The following is a 14,219-nucleotide window of genomic DNA, read 5'->3' as shown; positions in this document are numbered from 1 at the left end:
CGTATTGCATTAGGCAAATCTGCTGCACAAGACCTTTTTAAAGTGTTGAAGAGCAAAGATGTCAGCTTGAGGACTAAGGTGCACCTGACCCAAGCTATGATATTTTCAGTAACCTCCTATGCATGTGAAAGCTGGACAGTGAATCAGGAAGACCGTGGAAGAATTGATGCCATTGAGTTGTAGTGTTGGAGGAGAATATTGAAAGTGCCATGGACTGCCAAAAGAACCAACAGATCTGTTCTGGAAGAAGTGCAGCCAGAGTGTTCCTTAGAGGCCAGGATGGCCAAACTTGGTCTCTCATACTTCGGACATATTGTCAGGAGGGAACAGTCACTGGAGAAGGATATCATGTTTGATATGGTGGAGGGTCAGAGAAAAAGAGGGAGACCCCCAGCGAGATGGGTTGGCCAAGTGGCAGCAGCAGCAATGGGCTCAAGCGTGGCCCCAATTGTGAGGTTGGCCCAGTACTGGTCAGTGTTTTGTTCTGCTATGCATAAGGTCACTATGAGTCAGTACCGACTGGATGGCACTTAACAACAACAAGGACAATTCAAACCTATCAACTGCACCTTAGAAATCCTGTATGTAGTTGCTATGAGTTGGAACCGACTCATAGCCCTTAACAACAACAAACCAACGCAGTACACACAGGAAACCAGCTTGTCTCCGTTGGGTTTTCAGTGGCTGGTTTTTCAGAACTAGGTTGCCAGGTCTTTCTTCTGAGGCTCCTCTGGGTGGACTTGGAGCACCAACCTTCCTATTGGCAGTTGAGTGCAGTAATTCTTTATACCACCCAGTGACTTTGAGTCCATGTCTACTATTAATTAAATTTGTCCTGATAAAGGACATTTAACTTTTGCAAACCTCAGATTCCCCACTTGCAAGCGGGTTGACTAGAAGGATTATTTAAATTCACATGGGCTCTAACCCTCTGCACTCTGTCAGCCTGAGTCACTGAATTTACCCCTAGCTCCGTCGTCATCATCTGACCCTTTTACAAGCCTTGCAACAGAGGGGCACGTGGTGTGAACAGCTACCGAGTCTGCTGTCTAGGACAAGAAATCCTAAAATTACAAACAGCCACCCTAGGGGGAAATGTGAGGGACTACAGTTGTGAAATCATTCTGAGAAGGAAAAATGAAAGGGAGCCGGTGTGTGTGTGTGGAATCATGTTAAAACTCCAGATTGTTGGTAAAGCACGTGGGCGTCAGTAAGTGGTACCGTGAGCAGGACTCCAAGGACAGAGCCTATGGGACGATGGTATCTGACAGCTCTGGTTCATCTTCAATGAAGTTGGGGTTGTAAGCCCCCAGCCCCTATGGGTAGGAAATCATTTCCACAGGAAACGGTACTGCCGACATGGCTGAGGTGGGAGAGCTGGTGGTAGGGACCAGTCCACCCTCTCAATCAGACCCCACCACCCCGAGGAGCCAGCCTGCTTGTCTGTGGGGTAAACCAACTCCTAGCCCCCTACAAGACATAGTAGAATGGCCCCTATAGTGTTTCCAAGGCTGACAGCTGCTAACGACCATGTAGGAGTCCTGGTATGGCGCTGTAGGATCAGCACTGGACAGCTAACTACAAGGTTGGTGGTTCAAATCCACCTGCTGCTCCTCAGAAACTACGCAGGGTCACTATGAGTTGGAACTGACTGGACAGCACTTAACAACACTGACCCCACAGGACCGAGTAGAACAGCCCCAGTCACATGCGGTTCCAAGGCTGTAAAGTTTTATGAAAACTGGTCACCACATCTATCTCCCGTGGGGTGGCTGGGGTTCCAACCACCCACTCTTAGGTTAGTAACCCAGTGTTTAACGCTCAGCACCACCAGAGCTCATTCCTAGCTACTGACCAAAAACAAACCAAAAAGGCCATAGCCATCATTAGATTCTGACTCATAATAACTGGCAGCATTTTGTTCTTTCATGCGTTGGATCATTGTGTCAGAAATTCCTGGAAAATAGCTAACAACCATGACAAGTCTTTATGGGGGCAGACTGCCTCATCTGTCTCCCGAGGAGCAGCTGGTGGGTTCCTTCCTGTTGGTACTTCAGTGCTTAGCCATTGTGCCACCAGGCTGCCCTTTCCTATCGTAGGTAAAAGAAACAAAAACGTCGTTCTGACAGAATGACTTTGTTTCGGCAAGTCCAGTCATGTCCAGAGGTTGACGTCATCACTGCCTGGTGGGGGGGGTGGGCTGGAAGATTGCTGAAGCCTGACCCTGCATCGTCGTTGAATCCCATCTTGACAAAGCAGAGCTCTGAGGACACCATCCTGCCGGTTAGCGGATGCTGGTATCTGTGCAAACACTGGGTGATCAATACAGAAGCCGGTACTGAGGTCCATTCTCGCTGATTGCAACAGCTCACGTCAGACAGAACACAGTTGGTTTCAACCCTCCGAAAGTTCTTGTCTGAGATAATTTGTCTGTTTCACTTTCTCTCACTCGGAGACACATCGTTAAAAAATAATGACTCATTCCCAAACTAAGCTTCAAAGAATGCCTGCGTTTGAGCAAGTTTTCTACTAAGAGACTCATTTGGGTCACGGTTCACATTTGAACTATTTCTGATTCCTAGAGGGAAAACCCGGTGTCATCTATTCGACTCCAACCCTAGGCCACCAGCAGCATCAGAGGAGAGCTGTGCTCCACGGGGCTTTTGATTGGTTGATTCTTCTGATGCCAATCACCAAGTCTTTCTTCTGAAGCACCGCAAGATTTCAGTTAGCAGCCCAGTGGGATCACCATTGTTTCCCTGTTAGGTTCTTCATTGGGGAGATGACTGAGGTTCCTGGTTGTTGTTGTTGTTGTTAAGTGCCATCGAGTCGGGTCCTCATTTTACAGAGGAGGAAACCGAGGCTCAAAGCAAGGAAGTTCCCATTCAAATCATGTTGCTTGGAGATGATGAGGTGAGAGAGGAACCAGGGTTAGAACCCTGTGCTCTTTCCAGGGAAACAGGGCACCTGACTCCCTGAACCTTCAAACTCCTTCATTTCCTATCAACTCTGCACCTTCTGGAAACTACGCGCATTTATGATATTTATTATTGAAGTCATTTGTTTGCACAAGGAGTAAAGTAAGACCAGAAAGTAAAGATGCCCCCTTCTGAAGCTGTCTTGGGCATTTCTATCCTGCAGTCCACACACACATACACACTTGCAGCTCAGATAAACAGCACCCTATGTAGCAGGTGTATCCATCTCCATCTGTGCACCTTTGAGCCCTTCATGGGTTCCTTTTCCCCAGAATTACATTTCTTGAATTGTGGTTAAATGCCTTTGAGTTGGTTCTGACTCATGGTGACCCTGTATGGAGTTTCCAAGGAGCGGCCGATGGGTTTGAACCGCTCACCTTTTGAGGTTCACAGTTTATTCTCCAGTGCCGCACTAGGACTCTTTGTAGCTCAGCCAGCGTGAGCGCTCATTGACCTCACTGTCTTTATCCTGCTGAGACAACCACAAAGGGAAGGATGGAGGAGTCACTTCTTAGCTTTCTCTCTGTTTGCCTGCTGCGCTCAAGAATCAAATCTCCCTGGGATGCTTAGCTGCCAAAGACGCAGTCTGTCAAAAGAGGTAATTCTTCTTCAATAAAGAGTAAGAAGGCAGGCGTAGTCTTGCAGAAAACAACTATCGCTGTCATTGTATGTACTTTCTTAGTCGGGGAGGGGTGCTCCCACAGCTTGATAGACAGACCTGCCCCTTCCCTGTCAAAAAACAGGAGCCTTTGAGGTTGCCAGAAAGGCTCTTGTGTGGGGCTCAGTGCTGAGCCTCCAGGGAAGTGAGGCACAGTGAGTTAGGTCTTTATCAGTGAGTAGTAAGAACGTCCTGCCACCTGGGGCCCAAATATACTTGTATTGGCCCATGTGTGTGCAGGTGGACAACTCTACAGAACTCCATGTTTGTGGGCATGTGGTCCCTGTCCCAGCTGGAGGCTTGGTCTCTTTATCGCACTATGAGATAATATGATATTATGAGAGACAAGCTTAACACACTTGGCTGCTAACCGAAAGGTTGGAAATTGAAGTCTACCCAGAGGCACCTTGAAAGAAAGGTCTGGCAATCTCCTTCCAGAAAAGTCAGCCCTTATAAACTCGATGGAGCACAGGTCTAGTCTGACACACATGGACTAACCTCGAGTCCAATTTGAATCAATGACAATGTTTTGTTTGCGGGGGTGGCACAAATGATTAAACACTTGACTACCCAACGTGTGAAGGTTCTAATCCGCTCCCTGAAGCCTCAGAAGAAAAGCCTGGTGATCCATTTCTGGAAACTCACATCCTTGAGAACCCTGTGGACGGTGGAGCTCAGTCCTACGCCGACACACACGGTGCCAGTGAGAGGACGTCGGCTGCCAAGCAGTTGGTTATGAGAGTGCGTTAATCTCCTTCGTGCTCGTATTGGCTCTTGGTGTGTTTTCTGTCTATTCCAGATCATTCCCGTTGGTGTTGTTCAGCCTTTACTGTTACAGCCTCTTTAGGTGGCTGCTCAGTGGGTGTTTCGTGGCTCCATTGATCCACCTTTCCTATGCTATTTCTTCCATTGCTTTTGTTAAAAAATAAAATTCCCCATTGAACATAGGCACGTGTGCATCTTTGTTGTTTTTACGGCTTCAGTTTGTAGCATTTGACTCTTTGATCTGCAATTCTGTGTAAGATATAAACCAAGGATCTCCATGTATTTGCTCACTGTAACCAGACAAATCTATGAAAATTTGAATGTGTGGTATCTCTTTCTGCTTTTTTCATGAGACTTGCTGTATCCTTTGGTTTCTGTCTCCTATACAAGGAGTTTCAAACAGCGTGTGGAGAAATTCCATTATCTTTCACCCCATCGTGCTGACATCAGATGTGTAGTTGAACCTGGAGCCGGTAGGGTCTGGGGGAAAAGAAGAGACTGTAGCCCAGAGCCCACTCCCCTTCAGGGAGAGGGGTTGCACTGTCCCGCATCTGCTTGGTGGGGGGCAAACCCTTCTTGGCTCACTGGAACCCAGTGGGGTGTCACTGGGCCTCGACAGTCTGAGGAGGACTTGTGACTGGCCTCCCAGCAGACCCCCTGACATTGGTGCCACCCACCTCCTTCTCCATCTTTACTTTTGTCTTGAGCGAAAGCGTTCTGAACAAACACCTTTGTCCCTCAGGTCCCGACGTAGACCACAGCTTCTGTGCTGTTTGTACAATGAGCAGATTTCGGTTTTTACTTTTGTGAATCTTTCCCAAAGGAGCCCTGGGGTGCAGTGGGTTAAGCATTGGGCTGGTAACAAAAAGGGCATCAGTTCGAACCTGCCAGTCGCTGCACAGGAGAAAGTTGAGGCAGCCTCGGAAACCCTATGGGGCTGAGCTACTCTGCCCTTCAGGGTTGCTTCGGGTCAGAATTGAACCAACAACAGTGGGTTTAGAACGCTCCCACCACGCCATCCTCTGAGGCTGTCACTTACTGCAGCTGGAGGGACCTATAGGAAACGCAGTGCCCCTCGGTGTGTCTTGTCTTCCCGAGCTGCAGAACTGAGCTGGTGCACAGAGGAGACATCCCTGGGAGTGGGCAGAGGACGGAGGGCATAGCGTTTACCTGCTGACCTGTCCAAGCCCCATCAGTCAGTGTGTCAATGTATTACTGATGACGCTACAAGCTATGCCCGATTTCAAATGCCGGCAGGGTCACACGTGGGGAACAGGTCTTAGCAGAGCTTCCAACTAAGACTAGGAAGAAAGGCCTGGTAATCTACTTATGGAACCAGCCCATGAAAACCCCATGAACCACAACAGAACCGTGCAGTGCGGTGCTAGATGAGCACCTCCCTAGGTTGAAAGATCCTCAAAAGGCACAATGGCTGCAGCAGACAGTAATGGTGGTGTCTCATTCTGCTCTGTGTTCTGTTCCGTGTGAGCTGGCCAGGAGACAGAGCAACTCATCGGCAAACTTTAGCAATAACAAACTCTCTTACCATCGTCGGGACCCTCAGTGGCATCTTTTCATTCAGAAAATGAATGGGTGAAAATGTATTTAATAACCACAGAATCAAACACAGTGCCATCGAGTTGGTTTTGACTCATAGCGACCCTGTCTAGGGTTTCCAAGAGTGGCTGGTGCGTGTGAACTAGCAGTCCAGTGCTTACCCTAGAACGCTGCACCAGGACAGGGTAGAACTGCTCCAGAGGGCTTCCAAGGCTGGCCATCTTTTCCCAGCAGCGACTACTGGGTTCAAACTGCTGCCCTTTTGGGTTATAGCCCAACACTGTGCAACCAGTGCGTTTCGTAAGTTCTAAACCAAGCTCACTTTCATCAAGTCCGTTCCGCCTCACAGTGACCCCATGTAGAGTTTCCAAGGTTGTAAATCTTTACTGAAGCAGAAAGCCTCATCATTCTCCCTCAGAGTGGCTTATGGGTTTGAACTACCGACCTGTGGTTAACAGTCCAGTGCTTATCTTACTGTGCCACCAAGCTTCTCATGTTGTTGTTAGTGCCAACTCATAGCGACCCTGTCTGTGTACAACAGAAGGAAACACTGCCCGGTCCTGAGCCAACTTCACAATCATTGCTACACTTGAGCCCATTACGCTGCCACTGTGCCAATCCTTCTCATCGGGGGTCTTCCTCTTTTTCTCTGACCCTCCACTTTCTCAAGCATGATGTTCTTCTCCAAGTAATAGTGACCTTAAAAACTAAAAACCCCACAACCACTGCCATCGAGTGAATGTCAGCCCATAGCAACCGCGTGGGACAGAGAATGGCCACCCTAGGTTTCCAAGACTGTAAATGCCCCATCTGTCTCCCTCGGAGCAAACAGTGGCTTTGAACAGACAACCTTTCAGTAGACAGCTCAGTGCTTAAGCTGGTGTGCCACCAGGACACCTTTATCCATACTATTGTTGCTGTAAGTGCCATCAAGTCACTTCCAACCCATGAGGACACTGTATAGGGTTTCTGAGGAGTGGCTGGTGAGTTTGAACCACCAACCTTGCATTGTATGTGTGGGAGATGTGTGTGTGTATAGGAGATGTGTGTGTATGTAGGAGATGTCTGTGTGTGTATGTAGGAGATATCTGTGTGTGTAGGAGATGTGTGTGTGTGTAGTCATCTGTGTGTGTAGGTGATGGTGTGTGTGTAGTAGTTGTCTGTGTGTGTAGGTAATGGTGTGTATGTAGTAGCTGTCTGTGTGTGTAGGTGATGGTGTGTGTGTAGTCATCTATGTGTGTGTGTGTGTAGCAGTTGTCTGTGTGTGTGTGTATAGCAGTTGTCTGTGTGTGTGTTGGAAATGTGTGTATGCTCACCCTCACTGTCCAGCAAGCATCCAGCTCTTCTCCTCACCTGCTGTCTTCTTCTCATTACAGTCCGGGACCGGGTCAGGTCCAAGATGGAGAGGGACATTCTGGCTGAAGTGAATCACCCATTCATCGTGAAGCTACATTATGGTTAGTACCTCAAGAGGACCAAGGGACCATCTCCAAACCAGAGAGGATTTCACAAGAGCCACGGTGCATGCTGGGTGGAGAGAGCCCAGTTCTGTCTGGGGAGGATTTTTCCTGCCTGCCAGTCCTTCATCTCTTTACTTCTCTGTCTTTCCTGAACGAACAAGCTGCCCTGTGGTCATCTCAAAGACCTAATTATAGATGGGCCACCCATTCTTAGGAAGGGGCCCTGGTAGCACAGCAAGTTAAGCATTGGCCTGGTAATGGAAATGCCAGCAGTTCTATCCCACCCGTAGCTCCACAGGACAAAGATGAGGCAGTTTGCAACCATGAAGGTTGACAGTTGTTTTAGTCTACAGGATCGCTGTGAGTTTGTCTTAACTCGATGGCACTGAGGTCGGTTCTGGTCGTTGCTGTGGCTCTGTAGGAGTTGCGGTGCCGTAGGATAAGTACTGGATCACAGGATGGGCGGTTCAAACTCACCGGTTGCTCCTTGGAAACCCTATACAGGGTCACTAGGAGTCGGAACTGGCCTGAGCATAAAACAGCTATGACAGGATTAGTGAAATTGGATCATCGACAATCTGGTCAAACGGGCTCTTGGCCCAGATGGGGTGAATTCTGTCACATTGTTGTGTTCTCTCAGAATAGAATGTTTTATGGCTCCACCATTGCCACCAGAGACGGTAACACCTCCTCTGTTAACTTGATACTATGTCCACTGAAAAACCTCCAACGAGGTGGATTGCCCCAACGGCATCCACACCAGTGCTTCAAACCTAACTAACATTGTGAGAACGGTGCAGGGCTGGGCAGTGTTTCAGTCACTTCTGCAGAGGTCACTAGGCTCAGAGCCGACTCCACTGCCCCTAACAACAACATGTTTCAAGGAACAGCTAACTGCAGGGTTGCAGGTTCCCGCCCACCAGCCTCCCCTCAGACACCCTCTGCAGTGTCGCTGTGAGTTAGAACCAACTCGACAGCACTTCACAACAACACACACACCACTCACTGAACCTTCTAAATGCCCACTCGAGCTTGCTCGTGACTACCAGTTTCCACGAGAGAAACCCACGGTGCAGCTCAGGGATGTTCATATTGGCCTCATACCTGATCTGCCACATGGCTTTTCTTCACTTGATTTCAATCTTTTTATCTCTCCAGAAAAGCAATGAAATAAATCTTCAAATTAAAAAAAAAAAAAAAATCCCGACTTAGCTGACTGCAGTGCTAGATAGACTACTTCACTCCTGTAAACAATGTGCTTTCTGCCTTTTCATCTCCTCACAAAAGTAATAAAGCGAATCCTCACATTAAAAACACCACACAGGTAGCTGAGTTCAGCACGACATTACTGCAGCATCGTGCACTTTCTGTGAGTAATTAATACGGCAAAGTCCAGAGGACGAGCCCCTATGGAGTGGTCCCCTCGTGTGAGTGCAGAGCCAGGAGGAGGGGGACATGTTTCTTTAGCAAGAGAAATATGAAAACATAAACACATCCCAAAGGATAGGACCAAGGAGACTTTCAAGTCATTTGCTGGTTCATTTCTTATATCACTAAGAAAACAATTCAGACTTGTTTAGGAATTGTGTGGCCCAATGAAGTTCTTATTTACTATGTGGTCCTATAAAAAATAATTGAAGTTCTTATTTATGTGTGGAGACCCTGGGAGACTGTTCAACAGAAGACTGCAGGTTTGGGTCTACCCAGACGGACCTCAGAAGAAAGGTCTGAAATGTGTTGAAAAATCATCCACTCTGACACACACGGAGCACCATGAGTGGGATCTACTTATGAAAAATCACCCACTGAGAACCCTGTGAGCACAGTTCTACTCTGACACACACGGGCATGAGGACTTTGAATCGACTCTCCAGCTGCTCTCTTGTGTTTGCGCTGTGCTGGGCCCTGGAGGCCGCAGGCAGGCTCTGTCCTGTCCCCATCTTCAGGAGTGGAAGTGCCGCCCAGCCTCTGTCTGTGAGCTGGTGTGGAATCCGTCCTCTGTCTTTTCCATTGGTTTCCAGAGTGTTGTTGAGAAGGCTCCTTAAGAAGGGGGCATGGTACCAAGATTTCTAGTCAGATGCTCTGTGTGGCCTCAGAGTCTGTCTGCCAAGCAGTGTGCATAGTTCTAAGCCCAGGTTTCCAGCCGGAAGCTCTGTGTTCCGAAAGCGTGACACCTGTAATACTTCTTGCATTTACTTTTTGAAAATAAAAGGTTTTGAAAGAGGTGCTTCCTGGGACATGAACTAAATGCTGAAGCTCCCTGTCTGCCTTCTCCGTGTGTGGCTCAGCCCCGGGTGGACGGTGGCATTCCCTTTCTGGCCAGTGGTTACGCCTCAGCTATAACCAAGGCCTAATGCTAATGACGTTGTTGTTAAGTGCCATTGAGTCAGTTCTGACCCATAGTGACCCTGTATAAGGTTTCTGAGGAGCAGCTGGTGGGTTCGAACCGCCAGCCTTTTGGTTAGCAGTCCAATCAGTGCTGTTCCTACAGGCCAATCTAGGAGTCCACTGCTGATAACGTTGTTAGTGGCCATGTTAAGTGCCATTGAGTCAGTTCTGACTTGTAGTGACCCCGTGTAGGGTTTCCAAGGAGCAGCTGGTGGGTTTGAACTGCTGATCCTGCAACAGCACATCTGGAGTCCAATACTGATAACGTTGTTGTTGTTAAGTGCCATTGAGTCAGTTCTGACTCGTAGTGACCCAGTACAGAATTTCCAAGAAGTAGCTGGTGGGTGGGTTTGAACTGCCGACCTTTGGGTTAGCAGTCCAGTGGTGATCCTGTAGCAACACACCAATGCTGAGAATAGTGATGACAGTGATGTGAGATCCAGCATGAACGTACACGTGTTTACTCTGGTAGCGTAGTGGTTACGAATCGGGCTGCTAACCTCAAGGTCAGCAGTTCGAAACTACCAGCAATTCCGTGGGAGAAAAATGAGGCTTTCTGCTCCCGTAAAGATTTGCAGCCTTGGAAACCCTGTGCAGGGTCAGAACCAACTTGACAGAACTTAACAACAACAACCTGTTAGTTCTCTTGGCAGTTTAAAAAGGAGGGAGAGTGTGAGGGAATGAAAAAGGGAAGAAAAGAGAAAACATCATAAAGCTCCCAGTGAGAGAGAGGAAGAGAATGTATTCACGCTCACACCAGCTGCCCGCCAGTCAGTGCTGAGGACAGAGCAGAGCTGCCCCACAGGGTTCCCGGAACTGCGCGTCTCTAAGGGGCAGCTCACACACCAGGTCTCGTCGCTTTATTTCTTGCCTCTGGAAAGCTGGTCCTCAGCGTGGATTCCAGGCAGGTTCACAGATGAACTAGTTCTCTGTGGCCCACGGAGGGGCTGGGCTTGCTGAACTACAAAGATAGTAATGTCCACTCAAGGAGACCTCTCTGCTTCTTGACGCACATCTGTGCCCATGCTGACCTGTGCCCACGTCTCTCCTGCACAGCCTTTCAGACGGAGGGGAAGCTCTACCTGATCTTGGACTTCCTGCGGGGAGGGGACCTCTTCACCAGACTCTCCAAAGAGGTGAGCCTCCCTCCTGGGGGTTGCCAGGTGCTGGTAGCTTCTCTTCAAAATTCAGGGGACGACTGAGAGGGAATGGGCCACCTGGGCAGGAAGGACAGGTATGTGTGAGGCCCACCGAGGTGACCAGCTTACACTCATCCAAAGAGAAGTAGAAGAAAGAAAGAAACAAGACAAGACGGAGTCTCCAATGGCTGACCCTCAAGTCTCCACTATTTTTATTAAAACGTTATGACTCTGCACTCGTGTTACCATGGAAACCCAGAAATCCTTTTCCCAGCTCAGTAAGAAGGCAGATGAGTGACCTATCTCTGAAGGTTCCCTCACATTGTGAATGAAGCCCACTTTTGGTCTTCTCTCCTCACTTTTCTGAGTCCAGTAGGAGCTCTTCCTCTGGACAAAGCTTTTCCATCATGGGCCCCAGGAAAGCTTGTTAGTGGCGTCGTGGTCTGGAGTCTAGATCTTCTGGGACTAAGTCCTGGTTCATCTGGCAGGCTCTTTCTAACAAACCTTGTTCTTGTCTTCTTCTGACCAGGTGATGTTCACGGAAGAAGATGTCAAATTCTATTTAGCAGAGCTAGCCTTAGCTTTGGACCACCTGCACGGGCTGGGAATCATTTACCGAGACCTGAAACCAGAGAAGTAAGTGAGGGGCAGCGAGAGAAACCCACTTTAGGCCTCCACTTGCTCCCTATTCTCTGTGACCACCATAGTAATCATTTCCCACCTTTCCCTCCAAGTAAATGCAGGTTGGAAAGTAGTCTGGGGACAGAGCTTCCAAGCAGGGTTAGCAAATGTCACTTCCCTGCCCCCCAAAAGGTTTATGCTGATATGTACAGGAACCCTACCATACCTTTGTCATCCCATCTTCTCTGAGTGAGGTGAGGTCAGTGTTGATGTTCATAGTGTATGGTCAAGGCTGGACAGGGGAGGAGGCAGGCTGGTGACTCCTGACCCCACACACAGCCTCTCTCATCCTGCCACTGGGGTCCCACTCATACATTTACCTCCCCCGTGACCCCTACACTCAGTCTCCCCACTGTTCCTCTACTTCAATAAACCCGAGGAAAATGGCCAGTTACCCTCCCGTTAATGAACTGTGGGGCACATCTGTCGGTGGCCAGTTACCCTCCCGTTAATGAACTGTGGGGCACATCTGTCAGTGGCCAGTTACCCTCCCGTTAATGAACTGTGGGGCACATCTGTCGGTGGCCAGTTACCCTCCCGTTAATGAACTGTGGGGCATATCTGTCGGTGGTAAGGCAAATTCACTTTTCCAAGAGTTTATCTCAAATGCAGAATCCACAGCTCCAAATTCCAGTAAGATGTGTGTTTAGTTAGCAGTAAGGATCTGCAATGTCATTGCTAGTATATTTTGTTAATCTCATAAACTACGCACACACACACAAAAATACAAGCCTCTGTAAAACAAAAATATTCTCATTTCAGGTTTTTTCTTATATGTCCTCGGTGGGGCTGGTAAATAGGAAGGGATTTCAAAAAATTTGGTGGAAAATGGAATTAAAAGATAATCAAGTTCTTCCACAAACTTTTTGAAGCCTTCTGTATTCTAGGAGCCATCACTGGGGCAGAAGAGGTTTCATGGGTGCTGGTGGTTGTTAGGTGCTGTATGAGTTAGGCTGTATAGGGTTTCCAGGGAGCAGCTTTTGGGTTTGAACCACTGACCTTGAGATTAGCAGCCCGGGCTTATTCTACAGCACCACCCCAGGACTCCTGTCCTGATTCATGGTGTTGTTAAGTGCTGTCGAGTGGCCCCAACGTGTGACAACCCTGTTTCTGTAGCTGTGTATCTTTGCGGGAAGAGAAAGCATCATCTTTCTCCCAGTAGGTTTGGTATGATTGACTGACCACCTCCTATTCACCCTACTGGTAATGGGGAGAGGTCCCTGCCTGAAATAACACAAGCAGTCCAAACCCCTGACAGAGACAGATAAGGCTGGCAGCATCCTGTCAGCCATGTGTTTTCACACATGGGGAGGAATACACCCTGCAGGACCACAAGGGGGCAGTCTTACAGTGGAGTGGACAGCAGCAGGGATTGTGGAGCAAACTGTGGTAACAAGAGGATGAGGTGTCCGTGGTTTCTGTGGGCGAATGTGATAGGTTTGTTTGAATAACCCATGGCCTGACAGGGAGTTAACCCATTATATTGAGGACTGGGGGGTGGAGGTGACACTGGTCCAGTTGGTCGAGGAGCTGGGGTGTGGAGAGCCTTTCCCTCTGGGTGAGGGAGTATCTGTGAGAGCAGGTACGCTTATGGTTAGAACTTCAGGACCTTGGAAAGTTCCAAGGTATCCGGCAACACTCGGGATGTCTGGTCTATGACACTTTGGCGGTAGCAGCGGTCCCCACTCTCACCGAGGGTCAGTCAGGAACTGGGCTTCCAGGACCCATCCTCTCTCACAACCTCGAACTGAGAAAAGTCCAATCCTCTTTAGAAGCCACGTTGACTATACATGTGTCTACACAGGACTCCTCTGGGCTGACCGAGACCCACATGCCTAGCAGATAGGGAGTGAATGTGCCCGTGAGCAGAGGAGGGCACATAGCAGAGGGAGCTATGTCTAACGCAAGGCCATGACTTACTGGAACATTCTGGGCCCACATGCACACTTTCAAACAACTGTAAGAAGCTGTGCCTGGCACAACCCCAGAGGAGGAACAGTATGAGCGGCTGCAGCCTTTCTCAGACTGCAGGACTGGAGGCCAGAGCAGGACCAACTGCACTGTGGGGTGGGTCAGTCCCGGGAACCTGGGCATCACCTTGGCCCAGCCTGGTGTGAAATGATAATGTGGTACCTGCTGCCGGTGTACTGCCTTGGTTTTATGCAGAGGTCACCTCAGAAGTGAATCTCATGTCATTGCCTTCTCATTTGAGAATATCGCATTTCACACGCCCTCACCCGCGCTGCTTGTCTGATGTCTCTCCCCCAGATGTGTGTGTGGAGGGGGCTCCCTCTCAGCCCACTTGCCCAGTGCACATGTGAAGGCAGCATGTGCTCACTTCCATCTAGACACATCAAGGGACTCATTGCATTTAAAGATCCTTTCACTTGCAGAGTTCAATTAGAATTGATAGGGAATTCATCTTGCAAGTCGCTCATTCCTCGGAAAGGCTAAGTATAACAGAAAAACCGACCTAAGAACGCTTGTCTCTGTAATTGTAAATCATCATCATCATCCTATGCTGTCATTTTCCCATTTCCATTTGCATGAGATAGCAGGTATCTTCCTAATATCACTTTAAAAAAAAAAAAAA

General features: G+C 48.7%; 1 protein-coding gene across 3 annotated transcripts in view; it reads left to right on the top strand.

Annotated features, from left to right (window-relative positions):
* Nucleotides 1–14,219, top strand: part of RPS6KA2 (ribosomal protein S6 kinase, 90kDa, polypeptide 2) — a 331,396-nt gene that overhangs the window by 266,778 nt on the left and 50,399 nt on the right. For all 3 annotated transcript variants that reach the window (XM_006871180.1, XM_006871178.1, XM_006871179.1), the window contains 3 exons: nt 7,335–7,415; nt 10,863–10,942; nt 11,475–11,581. In XM_006871180.1, the coding sequence (XP_006871242.1) occupies nt 7,335–7,415; nt 10,863–10,942; nt 11,475–11,581 (268 nt within the window). The remainder of the gene's footprint in view (nt 1–7,334; nt 7,416–10,862; nt 10,943–11,474; nt 11,582–14,219) is intronic.

Source organism: Chrysochloris asiatica, unplaced genomic scaffold (genome assembly GCF_000296735.1).
Source record: "Chrysochloris asiatica unplaced genomic scaffold, ChrAsi1.0 scaffold00162, whole genome shotgun sequence".
Taxonomy (NCBI): Eukaryota; Metazoa; Chordata; class Mammalia; order Afrosoricida; family Chrysochloridae; genus Chrysochloris; species Chrysochloris asiatica.
Note: the sequence above shows the minus strand (reverse complement) of the source record. Positions and strands in the feature narration are given on the sequence as shown.